The following is a 23,815-nucleotide window of genomic DNA, read 5'->3' as shown; positions in this document are numbered from 1 at the left end:
AGTTTCAGGGTGTTGGCAATCTTCTTGTAGCCTTGGCCATCTTCATGTAGCGCAACAATTCGTCTTTTAAGATCCTCAGAGAGTTATTTGCCATGAGGTGCCATGTTGGAACTTTCAGTGACCAGTATGAGAGAGTGTGAGAGCTGTACTACTAAATTGAACACACCTGCTCCCTATGCACACCTGAGACCTAGTAACACTAACGAGTCACATGACATTTTGGAGGGAAAATGACAAGCAGTGCTCAATTTGGACATTTAGGGGTGTAGTCTCTTAGGGGTGTACTCACTTTTGTTGCCGGTGGTTTAGACATTAATGGCTGTATATTGAGTTATTTTGAGGGAAGAATAAATTTACACTGTTATATAAGCTGCACACAGACTACTTTTCATTGTGTCAAAGTGTCATTTTGTCAGTGTTGTCCCATGAAAAGATATACTTAAATATCTGCAGAAATGTGAGGGGTGTACTCACTTTTGTGATACACTGTATTCTGTTTACATTTATAAGCACACAGTCAAAAGAAAATAGCACTTATTCATCAAAGCACAAACGCACTAGAATGAGAGCCTCACTACGCATGCTCCGATTCACGAACCGGACCTACGTACCCAGCGAAGTTCGTGAATTTGCGTAAGGTGCGTAAGTACTGTACGTACAGTGTATCACAAAAGTGAGTACACCCCTCACATTTCTGCAGATATTTAAGTATATCTTTTCATGGGACAACACTGACAAAATGACACTTTGACACAATGAAAAGTAGTCTGTGTGCAGCTTATATAACAGTGTAAATTTATTCTTCCCTCAAAATAACTCAATATACAGCCATTAATGTCTAAACCACCGGCAACAAAAGTGAGTACACCCCTAAGAGACTACACCCCTAAATGTCCAAATTGAGCACTGCTTGTCATTTTCCCTCCAAAATGTCATGTGACTCGTTAGTGTTACTAGGTCTCAGGTGTGCATAGGGAGCAGGCATGTTCAATTTAGTAGTACAGCTCTCACACTCTCTCATACTGGTCACTGAAAGTTCCAACATGGCACCTCATGGCAAAGAACTCTCTGAGGATCTTAAAAGACGAATTGTTGCGCTACATGAAGATGGCCAAGGCTACAAGAAGATTGCCAACACCCTGAAACTGAGCTGCAGCACAGTGGCCAAGATCATCCAGCGTTTTAAAAGAGCAGGGTCCACTCAGAACAGACCTCGCGTTGGTCGTCCAAAGAAGCTGAGTGCACGTGCTCAGCGTCACATCCAACTGCTGTCTTTGAAAGATAGGCGCAGGAGTGCTGTCAGCATTGCTGCAGAGATTGAAAAGGTGGGGGGTCAGCCTGTCAGTGCTCAGACCATACGCCGCACACTACATCAAATTGGTCTGCATGGCTGTCACCCCAGAAGGAAGCCTCTTCTGAAGTCTCTACACAAGAAAGCCCACAAACAGTTTGCTGAAGACATGTCAACAAAGGACATGGATTACTGGAACCATGTCCTATGGTCTGATGAGACCAAGATTAATTTGTTTGGTTCAGATGGTCTCAAGCATGTGTGGCGGCAATCAGGTGAGGAGTACAAAGATAAGTGTGTCATGCCTACAGTCAAGCATGGTGGTGGGAATGCCATGGTCTGGGGCTGCATGAGTGCAGCAGGTGTTGGGGAGTTACATTTCATTGAGGGACACATGAACTCCAATATGTACTGTGAAATACTGAAGCAGAGCATGATCCCCTACCTCCGGAAACTGGGTCGCAGGGCAGTGTTCCAGCATGATAATGACCCCAAACACACCTCTAAGACGACCACTGCTTTATTGAAGAGGCTGAGGGTAAAGGTGATGGACTGGCCAAGCATGTCTCCAGACCTAAACCCAATAGAACATCTTTGGGGCATCCTCAAGCGGAAGGTGGAGGAGCGCAAAGTCTCGAATATCCGCCAGCTCCGTGATGTCGTCATGGAGGAGTGGAAAAGCATTCCAGTGGCAACCTGTGAAGCTCTGGTAAACTCCATGCCCAGGAGAGTTAAGGCAGTTCTGGGAAATAATGGTGGCCACACAAAATATTGACACTTCAGGAACTTTCACTAAGGGGTGTACTCACTTTTGTTGCCGGTGGTTTAGACATTAATGGCTGTATATTGAGTTATTTTGAGGGAAGAATAAATGTACACTGTTATATAAGCTGCACACAGACAACTTTTCATTGTGTCAAAGTGTCATTTTGTCAGTGTTGTCCCATGAAAAGTTATACTTAAATATCTGCAGAAATGTGAGGGGTGTACTCACTTTTGTGATACACTGTACATATAATTTACACTATTGTTTCCATAAAAATTGCTCCTATTCTGTATGTGCAAAATATTCATAATTGTACAATATAATTGGAATAATGTAAAATCATGCAGGGATAACATGAATAATCAGATTTTGCACCAACCTGTGAAGTCCATGCCAGTTTGAATGCATGTTGTCAATTAAGCAAAGGGACATACCAAATCTGCATTGTATATATTATATATAATTTATATTCTATATGTTGTACCAACAAAACAATTTTTATAAATAATAAGATTTGCATTAAAATGTTTGCAATAAAAGATTCAATGTATATCAACAAATTGCTGTAATCTTTAATATGCACCATTTTTATGACGGATGTATTTACACAAAACTAAAAAAAGACAAAAATAAAATGGTAAGATGTTATTATTACACCAACATGAAAATAGACACTTTTTTCACACCCCAACCATTGTCCTTTGTACACATTAAATAAACACTTTCTTATTACATATTCTTATTACATATTATAAATAAGCAAAATACATAATCACATGTACCGATGAGTTCTTTAGTTTACTTAATACATTATATAATGCCTCTTATGAAAAAGATTATTGCATCTCTTGTCTTTATGACGCTTGCCTGCACAATTTTGTAATACATTTGTCTAGAACTCAGATCTCCATCTTGTGTCAATAAGATGCCTTTACCTTTTAAACCAGCACGAACAAAGTAAAAACAGACATGTATTTCTAAATGTCATGGAAGTTAGCTGTGTTTTAGCAAAATATACATTTATGTATTATTTGCAGGTTTATGCAGCATCAGATTCTGTAGAATGTACAAACCCTTTGTAAAGTTGTTCAGTATTTGGATCATAAATCTAAGAATCCTAACAAAAGTCACAATATATAAGATACAACAGTCCATAAAAGTACATTTAAAAATATTGGTCAGTGTTATTGTGGAGGGTTTTAGAAAGACATGTATCACCTTAAAAAGTGTTATGTTGAATTAAATACTTGGTTTCAGGTTGTAAAATATTCAGACACACGTTTATATACAGTTATGGACATGTCTGTGATTGTTACATGAATAAATATTTTCATTTAGAAAATAAGTTTTAATGAATATGGTAATTTCTTTTTGTATTTGCCTCTAACTACAGTAAATATATAGTTGTGATTCTTATCATAAACGTCATCACTGAACATACATTAAATACCTTTATAAATGAGCTAAATATCTTTCATACTCCATGACAAGGATTTTAAAAAGGAATATCAATTTTAAAAAATACAAAACATAAAAATACAAGTAGTTCAAAACAAGTGTAGTTTTGAAATGTAAAATCCCTAAAGGCTTGACTGGAACATGAACACCTGGAAAAAGACAAACACACACACACACACACACACACACACACACACACACACACACACACACACACACACACACACACACTTCTCTACTTCTATACTTTCCTTTCAAGCACTCAGAACATACAGTCATAAAAAAGTAATGTCACATGGTATATGAGCACAGTGATACACAAAGGTTAAGTGGCTTACACTGATACATAGATTAGTGCTATATGGTGGCACAATACTCGTGTTTTGTGTTTTTAAAAAATGTGACACTGAAGAAATTTCACAAACTAGTTTCTCTATCAAAGCTCCTGTTCTTCAGCTCTTCAATTCTCTTAGGCCTCTGGATTTCTTTCTCTGAAGACCTACGAGGTGTCATGGACAAAGAGAGAGGTAACTGGTTTAGACAAATACACACAAAATGAACATGAGAAAGATACCATGCAAATCTGATTTCTAAAACACTGATACCAGACTTTAATGATAAGATATTACATGCAATATGTATTTCCACTGCTTAATTTTGTGTTATACAATATACATGCTATTCCAAAATCATAAGCATTAATATAGGGTCGGATCCCGTATTCTGGTTGTGGCAGCCTCTAGAGTGCATCTGTGTCCCCACATTACTGCCCATGATTTTGGAATGTGAATACTTCCCATATTAATGCCCGTGCCAGAGTAAAGATTAAAAATAGCCAAACTTAAGTTGTAAGGGCCAGATTAACTTTAAGAAACTTACAGTTCGTAATTTGCCTTTGACCATGCATCTTTTTTCCCATGCTTTGTATTTTACATTTCAAATTCAAAAACATGCTCACTTGTTCACACACAGATGCAATGCATGGTAAAATACATATATCCCAGTTTAATTTTACACCCTAAGAACAACTCAATTGTACTATCCAATCAATCCAAGTTTATAACAAAACACAACATACAAAAATATTCTGGTAATTTATGGATATATGTATAAAGTTGAAAATGGCACACTCCACCAAAATTAAACGGGGAAAAAGTTTTTGGGCACACCTTACCTTTGAAAAGTCAGCTGCTGTGAGGTTAGGAAAGTGAGCTAATGGGTGACATGGGATGAGAATTTTAGTTAAGATAGGAGATACTTAGGAAAGCTTAAAAGAAAAGTCAAGGGGTTTAGAGATTTAGGGAATTAAGCAAGGTGGATCAGAGGGCTTTTATAAAAATAACTGTAGGTTAGCTTTTTATCTGTTTAAACACTTTATATGACCAAAATAAAGTGGACCCCCCCAACATTGTTGACTGTGTCTGTGAGAATATTTTCCCATTGAGTCAAAAGAGCATTTGTGAGGTCAGGCACTGACGTTGGGTGGGAAGGCCTGGCACTCCAATTTATTACAGAGGTGTTTAGGCTACTTAAGACCTTCCATAACAGACTGATCCCACAATGTCTTTATGAGCCTCACTTTGTATAGTAGCACAGCTATTTTAAAACAGGATAGTGCCTACCCCAAACTGTTGTAACAAAGTTAAAAGTATGTCATTTATATCATTATTTTCATACTTGTTAGCATTTGTTGGGTGTGGCCAAAACACCTCTCAACTCAATAATTAGGAGGTGTGTCCACATCCCTTTAAACATATAGTGCGCTTAAACTATAGGGAATATAGCATAGTCAAGGTATATAACACTATAGCTGAAAATGATACATAAGCCAGACAAATAATACACAAGCTCAGCTAGGCTACAGGTTACCTCAACAAGGAAATCAAAGTGTTTACTACTAATACTGAAGTAAATGGATTCAAACCTTTTTGCGCTTTGATCTTTTTTGCTGTTGTCAGTACTGAGGCTCTTCCAGATATTTCCAAAAGAGGTCTTCGTCATTTCATCTGAAATGTTGACTATCGATGGGTCATCCCTTAAAACAAGACAGTAAAATTCACCAAGACGTTTTAAAGCAAACAAACATTAGGGGCAAATTAAAAACGTTTAGTTAGTAGTTTTTAGCTTGCAGCCTCCTAGTTGTTTTAAGCCAGAAGGTGTAACAATTTACTGGAACTTTTTGATGTTTTTTAAATCATACATTTAACTTACTTGTAATGACCTTCAAGTGGCACCTGCACAATCCCCTCATCTTCCATCGCTGTACTGTTATTCTCCTATAAATAAACAGACAATATCTGATTTAACCCTTTAGCTTTCGAAGATGTATCCAATTTCACAGTGCACTCTAGCGACCTCTGCTGCTTGCAGAACAGAACCCTTGCCACAGGCTAGCAAACAACTCCTTTAACACGTATGGATTCTTAGAAAGTACAGAGAATCCCACTAATTTCTGTGTATTCCTCATTTTGTTGCCTTATTTAAACAGTGACAGTCACTACTGACTGCTTACTTTATGTTGTATTTTATCAACCAGTGGCACTGCTGGCCCTGACCAGTCCCAGGCAGCTGTGAGTGATTTTCTTCATCTTAAAAAACCTGCTCAATGGCATTTCATGGTCCACAACTAATAAAGATTGGTTTGGTAGGTAAGGAAAGTAATTTAAAATAAAGACAAATAAGGTCAAAAGACCTGATTGAACTTGAATTAAACACTGGAAAGTCAGATCGACAGGAATGGCGGGATTGGGGGGTCCTGCCATTCTAAAACTGTCATATCAACAACTGATGGGAAACCAGACAGATCCTAACATTACGTTAAGCTAGTAAGTGGAATATATTTATTTATAATTTTTACATGTACTGGGGGACATTTAGAACATATCTAAATACTGGGGGGACGTGTCTCAGTATATATTGTGATTATGGCCTTACTGCATACCACGCTCCATCAGCCTTGCTCCATCAAGATGTAAAACAAAATTAAACCACAACTTTGTCTGGACAGTAATCGTTTAAATGCTAACAGCTGGATGTAAATATAAGGTACAGTACCTCCTTCTGTTCATCCTCCAGTTTCTTCTTCTTACTTTCAGGCATGAGGTCATCAAGCCAGCTGAGCTCCCTTTTTGTGAAAATGAAATCCAGCAGCTTACGGATGAAAACTAACGCTAACACCTGCATTCACACAAAAATGATGCAAATTCAGTACATGAATGCTGCACCTAATCATTTACAGAAACTGTAGTTGGAATTACCATCATGGGGAAAACAATGGCTGCTCTGGATGTTTTAATGACCCAGAGGAGTACAAGGCAGCTGAGCTGGACGATTGTGAACAAGTGGACCTTCCTCAAGGGAACATGTCTCAGATATATGAAGTCCGGCTGGTGTTTCGCTGGCATGCCGAATAACTTCACACGGTCAAAGAACTGTGTACAGAAAAGGAAATAAATCCAGTGACTAACACCTTAAAAATACAAAATAATAAAGAACAAAATAACAGCCACAAACACAACTGCACAAGTGAGTTATGTTAGATATAACTTTTAGAACTTTTGCATGTATGGTTTTATAGCAATATTGAAGTACTTCAAGCAAATGGAAACTTGGAAGATGGACATGGTTACTAAATGTTCCCCCAAAATAACCACAACAGTCTCGGACTCCTTGTGAAAATCACAAAGCACAATGTCTTCAACTAACTGTTAAGTACATTAGATCCAATAATTGTATGGTTGTGTAACAACCAATTATCCAGGACCAGGCGTGCCCTATTGTGTAAACAGTCTTTCCTTTTTTTTCTTTGTGTAATTGTTTAAATTCATATTTTATCATGAGCACTTTAGTATAACTTGCTATCCATTAATGGTTGTATTTGTTATGGTAACAGTGTGTGTTTGTATTTTTTTTTCCTTTTTTGGACCCAAAATGTATTTTTCATATTAAAAGCCCCCAGTGTGGACAGATTTTTACAGAACATTTAAAGAAGGTCTGCCTAAAGGCAGATTAGATACTTTTAAACAAATGTTATGAATTTGGGCTGGACTCTGTGGGCATGTGCGGGATTTACTTTATGTTGTGGGTAAAACGTAGAATGAACAATGGCATTATAGTGTGAAATAGGACAGTGCAGGTTAAAGTTGTGCAGAAGTGGCTCGTCTGTCCCACGAAGACTTATACAATATAGTTATTATCCTATAATAACTGTAATTCCCCGTCTGTGTTTGCCAGCTAAGCCATGTATTAACATACAGTAGGTACACTTACCTGTATCCCTCTAAGAGAGGATGCCCCCATGTACAGAAAAACACCATATAACACAGGCATTGGAATAAACTAGAGACAAAAACACAAAGACAATCATATCAATGTGAAAAATAACACTTTTAATGACCTGCAAAGTTTGTGATATTTTTAAATGTCTAAAATTTCTGCAGTAATTACTTACTAAATATATTTTATAAAAAATGTTCTGATATGCATTCAAATTATAATAATAAAAACATACCAATCAATTATGGTACAAAACTTAAGTATACAAACCCTTGTTTTAATACCTCACTGAACCTCATTTAACAAAAACACTTTGTGTCGAAGCAAAATTCTAAAGTACTTCATTCCTTGCATGAACTTGCATGAAGTTTTTTTTCCTATTTTTTCCTTTCCTTACAATTGCCTAAACAATCAAGTCTTTTGAAATACCTGGTTTGGGACTTGAGGGAACCAGGCTTAAATCTAATGTGCAGACCGCTACCCTGACCAAGTTGGGCCATACCTAAAACACGCACTGCTCTCCATTATTCCCCGTCTCTGTCCAGGTGCCACTGACCAGCCAGCAAAGGCCACAATTGCAGTAGCTGCGAGGAACTCCTTGGGTCCACCCAACTTCAAACATAGCCAATTGTGTCTGTGTAGGTGCCGGGGCTGACCAATAGCAGAGCTGAAATTGGAACTCAAAAGCTTGAGATCTCTGCAGTGAGACTTTCTGTAAACCAAGCTTTTCTTCATGTCTTTAAAGACATTGTTTGTGCACAAGAGCACAGAAAAGCTGGAACAGAAAAGGGCCTTCCCTAAACTGTAGCTGCTAAGTTGGAAGCACATAATTTATTATACCTATTAACACATGTTGTGGCTAAAAGACATATATAATATATAATAATTTGAAGGGGTGTTTCAATACCTCTGTCCATATAGTGTACTTTCTGCAACTGTATGTAATTAAATTTGTCCGAGCAGAAATTTGCTGACCTTTAAAACAGTGGTCATGAAGACAGAGCAGCCCATGAGTAGAAAGATCATGAGGCCGGTGAAGCGCTGCTCCCTGATGCCCAGGAACTTGGGCTGCTCTCCCGGTGCCGAGCACTCTGACTCCAGCTTCAAGCTATTCACATGTGTGATGGACAGAACTGTGGCAGCTACAAACCATGGTAGACCCATTATTGAACACACGCCAAGCATCACGCCCACCACAAACAGGTCCAGGTGGTAGCCACAGCCTTTCTGCACATTCACACAGTGAGGATACATGTTAGTCTAGTTCTTACTCAGAAACACTGTAGTTATGTCACAAAAAAGTTTGTCAAAGTAGAGTGTCAATATGCTTGTTTATATTTATTACTTTTGGCAACCTTATGATGAGGCATGAGCAATAGTTAAAGCAAAAGAAAGCTGGTCACCCATCCAGAATAATAGCTTATTTGCAATAAAAAGGAAAATAAACTCAAAATTACTGTCTAAAAATAAAATAAAGGTCCTTGCTTGCTCTATCTCTCCCAACTTGGATCCAATCAAAATCATTAGTGAAGTTTGAAATCCATCTCCTTAACCTTGAAAACTGAACTGCAAAGCAAACTATTGTACTGTAGATGCCATAGAACTGTAATTGCCAACAATTACAAATTAATAATCTGTGGAGTCTAAAATTTTTCCCCTCATTAATTTGTTATTTTCTGAACATATATTTGTTGATGTTACTAAATACACAATGTCTTGTTGATATTTCTTAGTACAAGGTCGAATAACATTATGTGTCTACAATTAAAGTGCATTTATGCACTGGACGTCTGCTAATTAACAAAAACCAAAGTGATTGAATAATGGCTTTTCCTTCCTGTAGCTGAAGAATGTTCTCTTCACAGTCAGTTAAATAGCCATCTTAGTCACTGCAGTGTTATTGAGGATTTGAATTCACATTAAATTAACATAATTAAATGGTTTAAATAAATGTCTCCCGTGGTTAAGGGAGACTGTTTACCTTCAGTTTGTGTTCCTTCCTGTTGATAATGACAGCTGTGATCTGCTGGTCCATGAAGATAAGAATTGTGCAGAGCAGCGCTGGGATGAAGGAAATTAGAACTGTCCACCATGGGTTTGGTCCTAGAGGACTGATTATCCAGCCACGATCGTCCCTGGTAGGCTGCAAAGAGTCAGGTGATCAGACACAAACATGATAATTTATGCATCAAATAATGACATGAACTGACAAAACACCTGTGATTGAGCTGAAGCAATATCTTACTGGTGTACAAACATTAACTATTTCATATTCAGTTACAGTAAAAAATAATAAATCATGAAATTCTTAAACCTAAACCACATGCCAGTCAGTGCACCTCTAAACTCCCTAAACACAGATTCCTAATACAGGGATAATCATTAGAATTCTTACTGTGACACCAACTTCCCCATTGAATGAGCTGCAGGAGTTAGTGGCTGTGAATAACCCTGCTGTTCACAGAATAACTATAATCAAGGTGTTACTCCAAAATGGCCTTTATGGAAGATCTGTTTAGAAGCAAAACATCTCAAGAAAGACTTCTTAAAAGGTGTCAAAACGTCTTGTGGTTTGTTGATTACATTTTGTGCAGTAGGTACCACTAAACCTGTTGTAAGTTAATATTTAATAGTGGTAGCACCACGTTAAATAAATGCATTTAACAGCATAGCCTGGCATTTTGGACAAAATTGATGGGAAAATAAATGGTGCACAGTACAACAAGATCTTGGATATGATATGATACGGACTTGAAAAATGACACAAATCAACGCTGATGTGGTTTAAAATAAAGGCAAGTGATGTCTTTGTGTGGCCGGTCTCTCTTTGGTTTATAGCCCCATTAAACATCTAAAGGAAGGACATAAACAACCTGAAAGAAATATCTTCAGAGAAATGAGCAAAACATGCTACATTACAATGCTGTATAATAAAAGCTATAATAGCTATATAAGTGGTCAAATCAAGTTTTTAGAAGGTGCTTAAAATTTTTAATATTTTAAACAATATTTCAATATTTTTAATATTGTGAAGACTTATTGACTTTTATTTCTTTTTGTCCTTAATCAGAAATGTGTGTTCAGTACATACACAATACAAATCCCAGGTTGTAACAAATTGTATAGAACTGTATTTTAATGGCAAAAAATATTTTTAATTAACAAAGCACTGAATCCATGTTCACATCTGTTAAATATGTATCATACAGGACCTACTTTAAACTCATTGGGGACTTGCAGTTTGGTAGAGGGCACTCCCAGAGCAAAGTCGATCCCAACCATGGTGACGATGGTGATAAAGACTGCAAAGTCACTGATGATTGCCCTCACCTATACCAGGAGACATGTACAGATAATGAAAGTCATACACCATAGATAGGATTAAATACACAACACACACACAACACACACACACTTGCCTTGGTGGGGAAATAGCGACTAGTCTTAAACTCCTTGAGGAAAGAGGACATGGCGACGGTGGCGAAGAACAGGATGACAGACCAGAAGAGCACATCTGGGATATAGGGGCCGTGATGGTCGCATGCGCTTCCCTGAAACTCCCCCCTGAGCTTGACACAGCTCTGCATCAAACATTACAGAATTACACAAACAATTCTAATATTACTGAACAATGTGCAACAGATTGTGTCCAAGAATTTCTGCATGTTCTCTGAGCAAGACTTATTAGTCCTTTTCTTACCTTGACATCCAGTCCTAACCAGTCGATCTCAGAGCTGGTGATGTTTATTTCCTGCCAGTATTGTAGGGTGGTGTTACTTGGCTCTTTTGGCTCTGTGCACACACAGCTGAATGAAAATCACACACAAGCAGTTCAGTTAGGATCAAAGGTAAAAATCATGTTCCAAGTATTAACAGCAAAAACACAGTAAAAGACATTTGTGTGTGTGGTTGTTTACTCACGAGTACTGGGTGAGCTTGTTGAGGTCATTGTGCATGTTGAATGGGTAAGTCTCGCCCAGGTGCACCAGTTTCTCAAGAGCCTCATAGATGAAGATGATGCAGATGAGTGAGGCAAAAGCTTCCTCTGTGAAGCGTGTGATGTAGCACACCAGTGAACTGGCATCAGTGGCCACCAGAAGCAGGCAGAAGAAAGCTGTCCATAGCCCAATACACACCCGCAGAGAGAGGTAGGACAAGTCATATTCCCTAAAATAACAAACAGAAGCTCAATCTACAAGGCCCAAGAAATAATATTTCTAGAATAGAATAGAATGTTTATTTGTCATATATACATATACAGATGTACAGTACAACAAAATTCTTTCTTTTTATATTCCAGCTTGTTTGGAAGCTGGGGTCAGAATGCAGGGTCAACCATTGTAGAGCAGACAGGGCCCAACAGTGGCTGCATGGCAGAGATGGGATTTGAACTCTCAACCTTTCAACTGATAGCCCAAAGCTCTATTCACTAGGCTACCACTGTCCCTTAAATAGATAGCAGTATTATTATAATGTAATGTTATCATGCATTATACATGATGCTATTACAAACATTGTAATATTTTTGACAGCCCAGGCATGTATATGAAGCTAGTAAGGTGAACTTCACAGGCCATGTCCAGAAGATGCTTTGTTTTGTACTCATATAATTCCCATTTATTTTAAAGATAGACAATGTTAATTGATAATGTTATACAATAGCAAAACTCACTTGCAAAATTTGAAGAGGATCTTCTCAAATACCAAGACAGGCCCAGTGCTGCCCAGTACCGTAAGAGGCTGTCCAGCAAACAATGAGTACGCCATTCCCGTCATAGAGGCACCAAACAGAGACTCTATAGCACTCTGAGAGGGTCACACAAACCATATGTTGCATTACTGGAAGTGCATTACAGTTTGTCTTTGGTCATACAGCAAAAGAATGATTGTCCTTACTATGCGACCCTCTGTGGCCTCTCCCAGCAGACCTCCAAAAGTGATGACCGGAGACATGCAGGCGCAGTATAGGAAGAGGAAGGAGGCCAGACACTGTAAGCTGATGGCATCGGTGTAGTCAGATAGGTAATGCGGAAGTTTGCGTTTGATATCCATATACAAACCTCCGAAAAACCTGGAGATCAGAAAGCAAAGTATTTGTACTTGATTTCACAGTCAGTGAAAAGTCATTGTAGCAAGTTCTGTACACTGTTTTAGCAACATTTAAACCTCTCTGAACTCAAACAGTATCATAATGTGTTAGATAATGTGTTAGGTTACAGTACAACAATGGATGGACATGTCACAAATACAGTTAAAGTCAAAAGCTTACTTGCACTTTTAGGAAACTTGTAAGTAATTAATGTCTTGGGATTCATTGGATTTCAACAATTCATGTTGGACAGAGGCCACACATTAAGGCACACACTTAAAGGCACACACTCACTTTCCTGTACGTTGTAATTCAGGTCCTCCGTGGCCTCCATGCTCCTCTGACTCTACAAGGCCAGTCACTCCATTAGGTAAGGAAGGAATTTTCCTCTTCTCCTGATTACATAAAATAAAAGCAAATACAAATTTGTAGTAAAAATGCAGTCATAGTTCCACTTACTGGCTGAAAGCATTTATTGTAGAGTTGCAAAGAAAATACCTTAATTAAAAAAAAATGAAAATGACATGTTTAATACTCCCTACACTTTAAGTCTTATGGCAAGATAAGACTAAATTGAATTTGTGGCTTAAATTCTTATTATGTGCTGTGTAAATTTAACCAGGCACATAAGCCAGGTAACACCATTTCACCGTAAAGTATAGCGGTGTTTGCATCATGCTGTGGTGTTGGTTTTAGCAGCAGGACAATCTATCATTAATAATTGGAAAATGAATGGTGAATGGTACCAAGAGATCTTGGTATTTTTACATCAACCTAATTTAAGCCACATTTGCCAACTGTAACAGCCAGTAATTTTGTGTTAACACAAATCAATTATCTAAAATGCATGTCAGAACTACTTTCAGAATTGCTAAGTTGGACTAAAATTGGTCTACAACTTGACTGGTGGAAGAAATGTAAACCAGCCAGCTCAGCTTTGTGTTTTTTTTTTCTTTCAAATGCTGCTAATTATACACTTTAAATTCTGTTTGACGGTGTTCCTTAAATATATCACCTTTATTAGCAATTGTAATGGCAGTTTAATGTTAATCTCTGCACAAATATAATGGACATTTAACCACAGACGTGCCTTCAAAATTGTCTAAACATTAGCTCGTCATATTACTTCACTGTTTTCAGACAGTGTAAAAATATACAAGTAATTTAGTTTCATAGCATATACATTTAATTAGGGTGTTTGAGAGGGAAGAGTGTGAGTGTTTTAAGCCTTACCTGAGAGGGCACATTTTTTGGTGGTTCTATTCTGATGGTGGGGTCCCACTCTCCTGGTGGCAGTACTGTCACTTGGTCCAAAAACTCATCAATACCAGCCACTAGATCATTGCGGTCCTTTGCCTTATATGCCACATCATGGAATACCTGGAAGCAATGGGAATCACAAAAACAAGCTGAAAGACAAAAAGTACCAGAAACCTGTACTGACCACCACCCTGTACACTTGATTCTTTATGTATATACCTTTTTTTAAATATTAGAGTTCTTTTTTTCATGAATGTGACATTTTTCTTTTAATTTTGTTGCTGCCAGATACCACTGACTATCATACCATGTTGTCTTATGTTTTTCTTTTTGCTTACAATTAGAGATGCATGAGTACCGATACTGGTATCGGGTATTTGCCCGATACCGCGCTCATTAACTTGTACTCGTACTCACAAACGAGGCTCCGATACTAAACATCCGATACCGTGTGCCTAGTGCACGTTGCTGCGTTATGCCTAGTTCACACCACGATTTTTGCCCTGATTTTCGCTCGGTGACTGGTCGGCGCTAGATTTGCCGGCTCGGGAGCAACTCGGCGTTCACTCGGCGATCAAAACTCGGCTCTCGATCTCTAAGTGTGAACTATCCAACAACTCGATCCGACCGGCTCGAGTTTTCTAGCACGTCAGATATCTGATCTGAGATGTGCGACTGGCAATGAGTGACATGTCGAACAGCCAATGAGAACGCAGGATACGGTGTGAGGGGAAACGCAGGAGAGGAGTGTAAACAGGTGGGACAGGGGGATAATATAGTTTATATCAGAATACACCGGCACACACCCACGTTTTACAGTATTTCTGACCTGATCGTTCTCTACAAAACATAACAACAAAACACCAACATTGCAAAAATATTTATTAACCTCCAACTCACTACAGAACAATCCATGCTATTCGTGTTGCCAAATCCACTCAGATTCATTTATTTTTCCTCCTTGATTTCATCACATCAGCGCACAAACACTTTGATCACTCGCTACTTGTTGACGTGCATTTTTGGACGTGGTGTCATTAAACTTCTCGTCACTTCTCACGTGTGTTTTTGTTTAAAAAACGGTATTCTAAATAGGTATTGGTATCGGTATCGGTATCGGCAAGTACAAAAATACATGTACTTGTACTCGTACTCGGTTGGGAAAAAATAATATTGATGCATCCCTACTTACAATGAATAAATTACTTTGTTAATTACAAAGAAAATTTGTGAGATAAGACTGACCTCATCTGTCATGATCGTGGCAATAGAACGTCCAATCTCATGGTACTGTGGCCCTTTCCCCATTGGCCCCAGCAGAATAAACAGAAATCTGCAAAATGAACATAAATACTCTCATAAGTATTATGCACTTCTAGTGAACACCATAAATCTTTAATTTTATTCAAAGCATCAGACTTTCTAAACATCAGATTTTATGGTGTACAAATTATACTGATATTAAATTTGAGTTCCAGCTTTGTGACAATATATTGGTGCAGGCTCTTTCCTGTTGTCGCATAACTGGGTATGGAAATGTCCATAAAAATGTTTTGACAGTGTTGGTTTGGAGAAACTTTAGAGGCCTGCATAGAGCCTTGACCTCAGCCATAGTAAACATACATTTTTAGCCAAGCCATACCATTTTAACTAAATGGGCACAAGTTCTCACTTGTCAAAAGCATAAAAAGGGTAAAAAGGGGGACATTTTTATAATAATACCAATGGTTTTGGAATATTTTGGTCATATAGTATATAATCATTGGTGTATTTTATATTTCTAAGTGTGTTTATGGCGCTCATGTCTCTCACCTTGTGGTGATGGGCACCTCAGCCAGGCCATTGAGTAGCACAGCTGGGGAGAGACGCACAAAGGCAACCACTGGCTTTTCTAGGAACTCCAGTTCTCCAACCAGAATGTTTGAGGCCTCTGCTCCTGGTGGGATCTTCTTCATAAAATGAAGATCTATCTACAAATGTTAACCAGTGTGTAGTTAGAGCTGCAACCATTTTATATCACTGACACAAAGGTTACACAAATTATGTAACTGTTTATTGCTTTCTTACCTTACTGAAATCCACTGAACTGTTTTCTCTGCTGCCATCACCCCGGCCCTCTGGGCAGGATGGCTGTGACTGAGGAGAAACCATCTGACCTGAACATTAGGAACAAGTATGCAATCAATACACCAGCACAGAATCAGGTCAAAACACTTCCCACATCATTGCATCAATGAATACATTGGAGGTCATGCATTAACATCAGGCAATGACTGATATAAAAACTATGTGAATAAAAAGCTATGGCCTTTGCAGTCATCAAATCTTAAAGCAAATATAAGATTGAAGTATTAGACAATGCTTTCGACCAGCATCTTCAAAATGCCAACTCAGGAAAGACATTTCAAGGACTGATGTTCCATTTTTTTGCAGAGTTCCAGAGATTTGAATAACCCAAGCTAAACTGCATAAGACCTGTTTTGCAGCTTGTGATGATTCAGTTTCAATGGGTTAGCAGGTTTTTTATTGGCGTCTACTTTTAACATCCAAATATTTATATTACAGCACCAGATGCTGGACAGTGTACATGACCCACAGCTAATTCTGTGTGGGACTGGTATCTTAGTGGGAACTGTCCAATATCTGGTGCTGAAATGTGAATATCTGGAGTTCAGCATTGATTTGTTACTATGGGTGTAGGTAGTTTTTTTTCAGATTATAGTTTGAGAGTTTTAAACATGAACTAACAGCCTCGTGATGTCTTCTATTACACGTACCCCAGTCAATCCCATTTGAGTATAAACTTTGTTTATTCCTGGATTGTTATGTTTAGATCTGTGAAATTATCCAATTATTTCTATAGAAAAGAAAATTAGAGCAAAGCCTCTGCTGGGTGCTGAACCTTTATTAATAGAAGATTAAAAAAAACTTGTCAGAGAGGCTCTGCGTTTTATAAATGTAAATTTGTCTAAACTTGTGAGCCTGTCTCTCATACAGCCTGTTTTAAAGAAAATTAGCCCCTAGTTATAAAGAATTATAAAAGACATAATTGGAAATGTACAAATAAATAAAAAGCTGATAATTGAAGTGTAAGTGTTTAATATTAATACCATTCTTATCCATAGAGTGTGGCTCGGACTGCTTCTTCCCAATATCAGCAAAGGAGCGAACAATGGGGATGCGATTGGCCAGTTTCTTCTGGTTTTGATGGTGGTGCTGTTTGAGGAGAGCGTTGCGGATCTTCATACGCACTTCCTCTCCAAGTTCAACAGATGTCTCATGCTGGTCTAGAACCATGTCTGCTCATTTAAAAGAAAGATAATTAAAGACAAAAATACTGAAGTACTAAAATACTAAAATACCATTCATTTATTCATTCATTGTCTGTTTTAGCACTGCTTTATCCTGTTCAGGGTCACAGTGGGTACAATTTACTGGAGGAAACACCCTGGACAGGTTGCCAGTTCATCACAGGGCAAACACACATTCACACACACTCATTCCTAGGGCGATTTAGTATGTCCAAGTGACCTGACTGCATGTCTTTGGACTCTGGAAGGAAACTAAGCACCCAGGGGTGTAGGTGCAGACCCACTGAGCCACAGTGCCACCCACTAAAATAAAAAAAATATCTATTTTGCATGTGCAACAACTGGAAGGGTGTGCTATTTTTTTTCTCAATAGCAATGGAGACTTGAGGTTTTTCACAAACCAGTAGATACTGAAATAGGGCAATTAAATTATTTAAAAACACCCAGTAATACTTTCTATACAACTAAAATAAAGTACATGTAAGTTCTATTTTTGACTTCTCAAATGGTTACATTTCAATAAAACTACTTTTATATTAACCATAGAACAATACATGACTGCAAAACATGTGTTTTAATCTATAGGATTGCATCAAACACATTAAATTGGTGTTAAATTAATCTCTCTATATTGACACCATTCTGCATTTGCACCCTCAGGTACAAAAGCCTTAACCTACATACTAATTAAGGCAAACAGACATGGTATTTTAGTCCTCCAGAAACTCCTGTTAGTCATTTAGTGTGTATATGTTTGTGGGTGTTTCTATATTCCTCTGTTCATATACATGAGTCTACTGCACCTGCAATGTCCTCCAGTGAGTTAGCTCGCATGTCCAGCATGACAATGCCATTGAGGATGCAGCTGCGCAGCTCAAACAGACTGTGCAGGGAGAGCGTTGCTACATAGGGTTTACTCCATCTCTCTCCTCCGTCCTCCACATCCTCCTCAAATTTCAGCCATCTACACAAACACAACACAGACTGAGTGAGTCATAAATGAAGTAGGAAGTCCAATGCTGGACAGGAAAAGATTTTCCCAAACTGTGGAGAAAACATATGTTTTGTATATATAAATATAACATATATTTGGCCATGGACATGTTTGAAACCCTTAAGCTATAATAAGAAATGGTTCAAATATACCTTTTGCCATACAGTGTGTAAGATGAGAACAAATTCCAGAAAAAAACACTAATCAGCACAGAAATGTGAAAAGATGCAGGCATTCTCTAGTAGTTCTAAACAAGGGGTATGTACCTACTTGTAGAATGGCTATGTCAGGGCAAACACAAACTAGCACAGCACACCAATTAATTGTTCAGGGCAAATCAGTACCAACCATGTTTACAATCTATATAAAATAGAGAGAAAAAAGGAAGCACTGTCCTCTCTGCCTTGAAGTAATTCACGATACAAATCCCTTTAAAATATACTGCGAGAAAATTAAAGTTTTGTAATGTTGCAAAAAGTAAACATAATAAACATAAATTACAATGTTACATAAATTACAATGTTCCTATTTTTAGGTAGGAATTTAATTTGCCATATTTTTGCACCATTAATATATAAATTCCTAAAAATGCATTGATTGAATACTAGAATATATGCACAACATGAATAATGTATGCATAAATATGCACAGTTGTTCTCTGCAGAACAGATGGTCAAATGTCAGCAATGTGAAATATGTGTTGACATTTTCTAATGTGGCATGATGAGTGCCAGACTGAACAGCAAATCTGACAAACTTCTAAGGACATTGTGTTCTCCATGCCGAAAAACACACAATCATGATGAGCTGTTTTGGTCAATGGGTGCATCAGCCTGTAGGAAGCGATGACACTGTATAGTAACAAATGGGTTCAGTCTATTTTCAAGTACAATAATATGAGATACTGTATTTCAATACTTACACTAATAGGTGCTAATAGGTGAAAGAATCAATTATATAACTGAAATTATATGCTCTTAACTTTACAGCAACAGAAGGCGCATTATTGTTTCATCATGACTGATCACAAAGCAAGTTCTATAAAGACATGAAGAATAAACTGGAACATCAATTGAGGCTTTCTTCATCAATGTCAATGCCCAGCCATATAAATATTCTTTTGATTGAATAGGCACAAATTCCCATAGACATTTTCAAAGAGTGGCTGCTGTTATAGCTGAAAAGATCACATAAATGTCACTCTACTTTAATACCATTTGCTCAGGTTCTGACAAATCTGACAGACAAAAAAAAGACAAAACATTTATGTTTGACAAATGTACTGTAAAATCAATTATAATTATTAGTAATAGCAGTAGCACAGTAGTTTTGGTAATTGGTAATTGGTAATTTTGGTAATAAGTAGTAGTTTAATACAGTAGTGGGAATCAGTATCAGTAATCAGTTTTTATTTTTGTTATTTAATATACTTCTAGTGCGTATATCATGTAAATTTATAAACAGACAGAAATATATGCACATGCAACACATATAACACACTCCAGACAGGATGCCAATCCATCATGTGGCCTTGGCCATCCACGCTCAGACAAAGTTGAAGCACCACTGGGGATTTGAACCCTGGATCCCAGAGGTGATGGTTTAGTGTAATTTTCCCCTCCACCACCTGAGCACCACTTTAATTGATTCTAACTAAACATTGCCTTTGTTGGCTTTTTGCAGTGGTATGGATTAATCTTAAAGCTGTTCTTTTTGGAAAGCTGTCTTCAATTCCTCAAGGTTATAAGAGTCCCACTGATGGACTTGAAATTTCTAAATGTATGCATGTAAGTTGTGCAGAAACTGAGATGACTGCAGTGCAGTTTTTGCTTTTTCTTTACTAAGTAAATAATGTTTCTGCTGCTTTCAGGTGATCCTGCAACTCTTTTCTAGGGACTGCTGGCTTCTCTTTTACTTTCATTATCATTAGGCTGGGGCTCAAATGGCACAGCGGTAAAATATGTTAACTCACTACCGCTGGGATCCAGAGTTCGAATCCCCAATTGGTGCTATCGTCCAGTCATGTCTAGATACAGATATGATTGGCTGCTGAAGGGAGTAGCCGAGGCCCCTGCAATGGACTGTTTAGGATGTATTACTGCACTGCGCCCTGTGATTGCTGGAAAACTGAACCCCCACGACCCTGACAAGGATAAAGCGGCGGTGTAACGTGAAAATAAAATGAAATGACCTTGCAGTCTCCTTCCACTCAGCATCCTCTCCATCTCTGAGACAAATCTCATCCAGCTCAGTGAAAAGTGCATGAGGAATGTGCTCCTCATCCTCATCCTCCATCCCCAACAGAAACTGCACCCTTTGAGACGGAGTGTCCGCTGGGAAGGAGATATAAGAAAGAATTACATGCACAGTTTGACTATACGAGGCATATTTTGTTGTGCACACCCATGTACACATCACTTACTATATGAAGGAGATTCCCTGCCATCCTCAGTCCCTGAGTCTCTCTCTCTTGACCTTTTCCTGTGTCGCTGTCCATGGTGACGGTGTCGTCTGTGTGACCTTCGACCTAGAGGGACGTGCACCCCAATGTACAGGGTACGGTGACCTACAAGAACACAACACAGTAAACAAAAACATGCGTTGATTATTACGAATCAGGTAGTATGTGTGCGCAATGTGACAAGACATAAATGAATATTGTGAGAAATTCAGTTACACGCTTACTCACGTATGCACACATACAAACACACAGTTACACTCTGACACATATATATGAACACACTCATATGAACATACACATGAGTGTATAAACCCTACGCTGCTAACTGTATATCAGGATATGTTTTTTACCTCACTTATCATGCACTCAGTACCATGTACTGGCCAACACAACACTTGTCTTTGGTGTTGACACTTGTCCCGCCCCCCTTAATTTCTTTAGATTAGAAATGTCTCTTGTATTTATTAAAACTCTTTGTATTTACTGTACTGTTTTTATCTGCAATGTGTATATTGTATTGTTGTATTGTTTTGCACTTGTGTTCTGTGTTGCACCCTGGTCCTGGAGGAACGTTGTACTTGTATATGGCTGAAATGACAATAAAGCCTCTCTCTCTTGAACTCTACTAATTTCTGTGAGTGTTACCAGTACTGCATTGGGCAGCTTCACATTAATACTTACGGTTTTGAAATAGAAAGTCCAACAAGCTCCAGGTAAGGTGGCAACATAGATTTGGCCATTAAGTGCATCAAACAGGGTTCACATGGGGATCAGTATTGCACACAAAGATTAAATAGAAATGTAAATGTGGCCTGAATACTTTTGTAAGCATGTACAATGTACATACAATGTGTTTCTGGCTTTTACTGGACCAATGGCAACCCTAACCAACACAAAAAGATACATTAAAATAACTGAATAACAAAATACAGAAAAGTTTATTTTTACCTTCCAACTCTTCTTTCTCAAAGTTGGTTTTGAGCATGGAACGAGTGCCGCCTCTGTCCAACACGGCCTCCTCATCATTCCTCTGTGTGGACACAAAAACCAAGATCACAACTGATTTTAGCTGCTTAACAGTCCATTATTGCTGTTGTCTAATTCTCCTTTTTATAATGTGCCACACATTTTCAACACAAAACAGATCTTAACTACAGGCAGGCCACTCAAGCACAAGCACTCTGTGTTTACAAAGCCATACTGTTGTAGTGCATGCAGAATAAGCTCTGGCATTGTCTTGCTGAAACAACAATGAACTGACTGAACAATTGACTGACTGGTTTTCCAAAGTAGTCCTGAGCTCATGTGGCTATATTTATCACAGTAGCATGATGGTGTTTTGGGCAATGCCATCTGAGGACTTTAGGGCCACACACATTTAACAGTGGTTTCTGGCCTAGGGTTAGGGTTGGATGGGGTTTCTCTTTTCTGAGACTGCACGGCCTACCCTATGTGGTCAAGCTGCTGTTGCATTCAAATGCAGCCACTTAAAAGCAAACTACTTATAGCATATCTATGTGAGCAGATCTAGCAGGCTGCAATGCTACTACTATAATTCTAGCATATAATTCGTCTGCTAGTATATAGTACTAGTATATAATTCTTCATTTAATTCTTTTTTGATATATCTATATTCTATATGATGACATTTTATTTTGTGGCACAATGACAGGAAGTGAATGCACATTAGATTGTGGTTTCATCTGCAAAAGTAGGTAAACTGGTAGAGAAACGTGGTTATCTATTGGACTTCACAAAGGGTTCCTGGTCCATATATAGTGAACAGAATCTGACATGTCAAATTGTGAGAGTTATCAAAACAATTCACAGACCTGCATTCCTAATTTGCATCAGATAAAATTCTGGACCCAAATGGTACAAAAATAAATGTCACCATCATAACTATTTTTTTCCAGAGCTTTCCTTTAAGTCTACATGCTTGGATGCCAGGGAGAATTATTCAGCAGTCATCAGAGTGTCTGTGTGTTTGTGTGTGTGTATGTGAGTGTGTGTGTGTGTGCGTGCATACGTGTGTGTACTGGCTGAAGGCGGCTGGTGCCTGCAATGTCATGTCTGTGAAACAGCTATGAATGAATAACCTGTATCACCATGGAAACCCAGCCTCGAAAACCAATGGGAAATAGTTTCTAAAATGTGTGTCTATCATCAGTGTGAGACCTCATTTCTCATCCTGTCAAGCTCAGAGGTGAGATGAAGGACATGCTACGAGCTGCACTGTATTGAGCTGCTGTTCGTGTTAATATACATGCAAAGGAATTACAAAGGAACGGCTGCTCTGATTAATAAGTGATTAAGGCCTGGTCAGAAGTGACGTGTACACACACTAAAAATAGCCCACACACAAATAATCTTACTTACTGAAGTCTTACATCATTCTGCATGTTTTATTTTTCTATTAATATTAATATATTAATATACTAATCAGCTATCTGCCAGCAGCTGAAGTGTGACAACAGAATGACCTAGAACAATGTAGGACAATCTGAATGATCTCAGCCATGTTTTTTTCTCTTCCAATTTCTTACCCAGACCATTTTTCTCTACACCACCCCATCACCCCCTCTTCTAGCTCTCTTGTCCTTTCCTCCCCACACCCACTTGTCCTACCCAGCATGCACTGCTTGGCACCACGTGACCAGGACCCTGTAGGGTTGAATTAGGATAAAGGCAGGGCTCACACGCTCAACAGCCTGTCGAAACGTGCATGCACACACACTAGTAAACATAAATTATCCTTGAAAGCTGGTATATTCAGGGTCATTGCTGTACCTGTGGGGAACCATTGTTTTCATCAAGGATTTAGTATTCTTTTCCCAAATGCATAAAATATGTGAGAATAGCTGCAGAAAAAGCAGCACCAACAAATGTGTTATTGGATCCAAACACCAT

General features: G+C 38.3%; 1 protein-coding gene across 1 annotated transcript in view; it reads right to left on the bottom strand.

The window, feature by feature from the left end:
- Positions 1-3,973: 3,973 nt before the first annotated feature.
- Positions 3,974-23,815, bottom strand: part of slc4a10a (solute carrier family 4 member 10a) — a 29,387-nt gene continuing 9,545 nt past the window's right edge. The window contains exons 3-27 of the mRNA XM_063013052.1: positions 21,854-21,935; positions 20,867-21,010; positions 20,636-20,777; positions 18,254-18,414; positions 17,250-17,438; positions 16,207-16,295; positions 15,952-16,109; positions 15,385-15,472; positions 14,113-14,259; positions 13,174-13,274; positions 12,687-12,861; positions 12,463-12,596; positions 11,712-11,957; positions 11,491-11,596; positions 11,210-11,371; positions 11,007-11,120; positions 9,772-9,933; positions 8,766-9,017; positions 7,785-7,853; positions 6,773-6,946; positions 6,570-6,692; positions 5,727-5,791; positions 5,440-5,550; positions 4,690-4,727; positions 3,974-4,014 (exon numbers count right to left, since the gene is read on the bottom strand). Coding sequence (XP_062869122.1) covers positions 4,715-4,727; positions 5,440-5,550; positions 5,727-5,791; positions 6,570-6,692; positions 6,773-6,946; positions 7,785-7,853; positions 8,766-9,017; positions 9,772-9,933; positions 11,007-11,120; positions 11,210-11,371; positions 11,491-11,596; positions 11,712-11,957; positions 12,463-12,596; positions 12,687-12,861; positions 13,174-13,274; positions 14,113-14,259; positions 15,385-15,472; positions 15,952-16,109; positions 16,207-16,295; positions 17,250-17,438; positions 18,254-18,414; positions 20,636-20,777; positions 20,867-21,010; positions 21,854-21,935 — 3,207 coding nt within the window. The 3' untranslated portion in view covers positions 3,974-4,014; positions 4,690-4,714. The remainder of the gene's footprint in view (positions 4,015-4,689; positions 4,728-5,439; positions 5,551-5,726; positions 5,792-6,569; positions 6,693-6,772; positions 6,947-7,784; positions 7,854-8,765; positions 9,018-9,771; positions 9,934-11,006; positions 11,121-11,209; positions 11,372-11,490; positions 11,597-11,711; positions 11,958-12,462; positions 12,597-12,686; positions 12,862-13,173; positions 13,275-14,112; positions 14,260-15,384; positions 15,473-15,951; positions 16,110-16,206; positions 16,296-17,249; positions 17,439-18,253; positions 18,415-20,635; positions 20,778-20,866; positions 21,011-21,853; positions 21,936-23,815) is intronic.

Source organism: Trichomycterus rosablanca, chromosome 17 (genome assembly GCF_030014385.1).
Source record: "Trichomycterus rosablanca isolate fTriRos1 chromosome 17, fTriRos1.hap1, whole genome shotgun sequence".
Lineage (NCBI taxonomy): Eukaryota > Metazoa > Chordata > Actinopteri > Siluriformes > Trichomycteridae > Trichomycterus > Trichomycterus rosablanca.
This window is presented reverse-complemented; position numbering and strand designations above follow the sequence as displayed.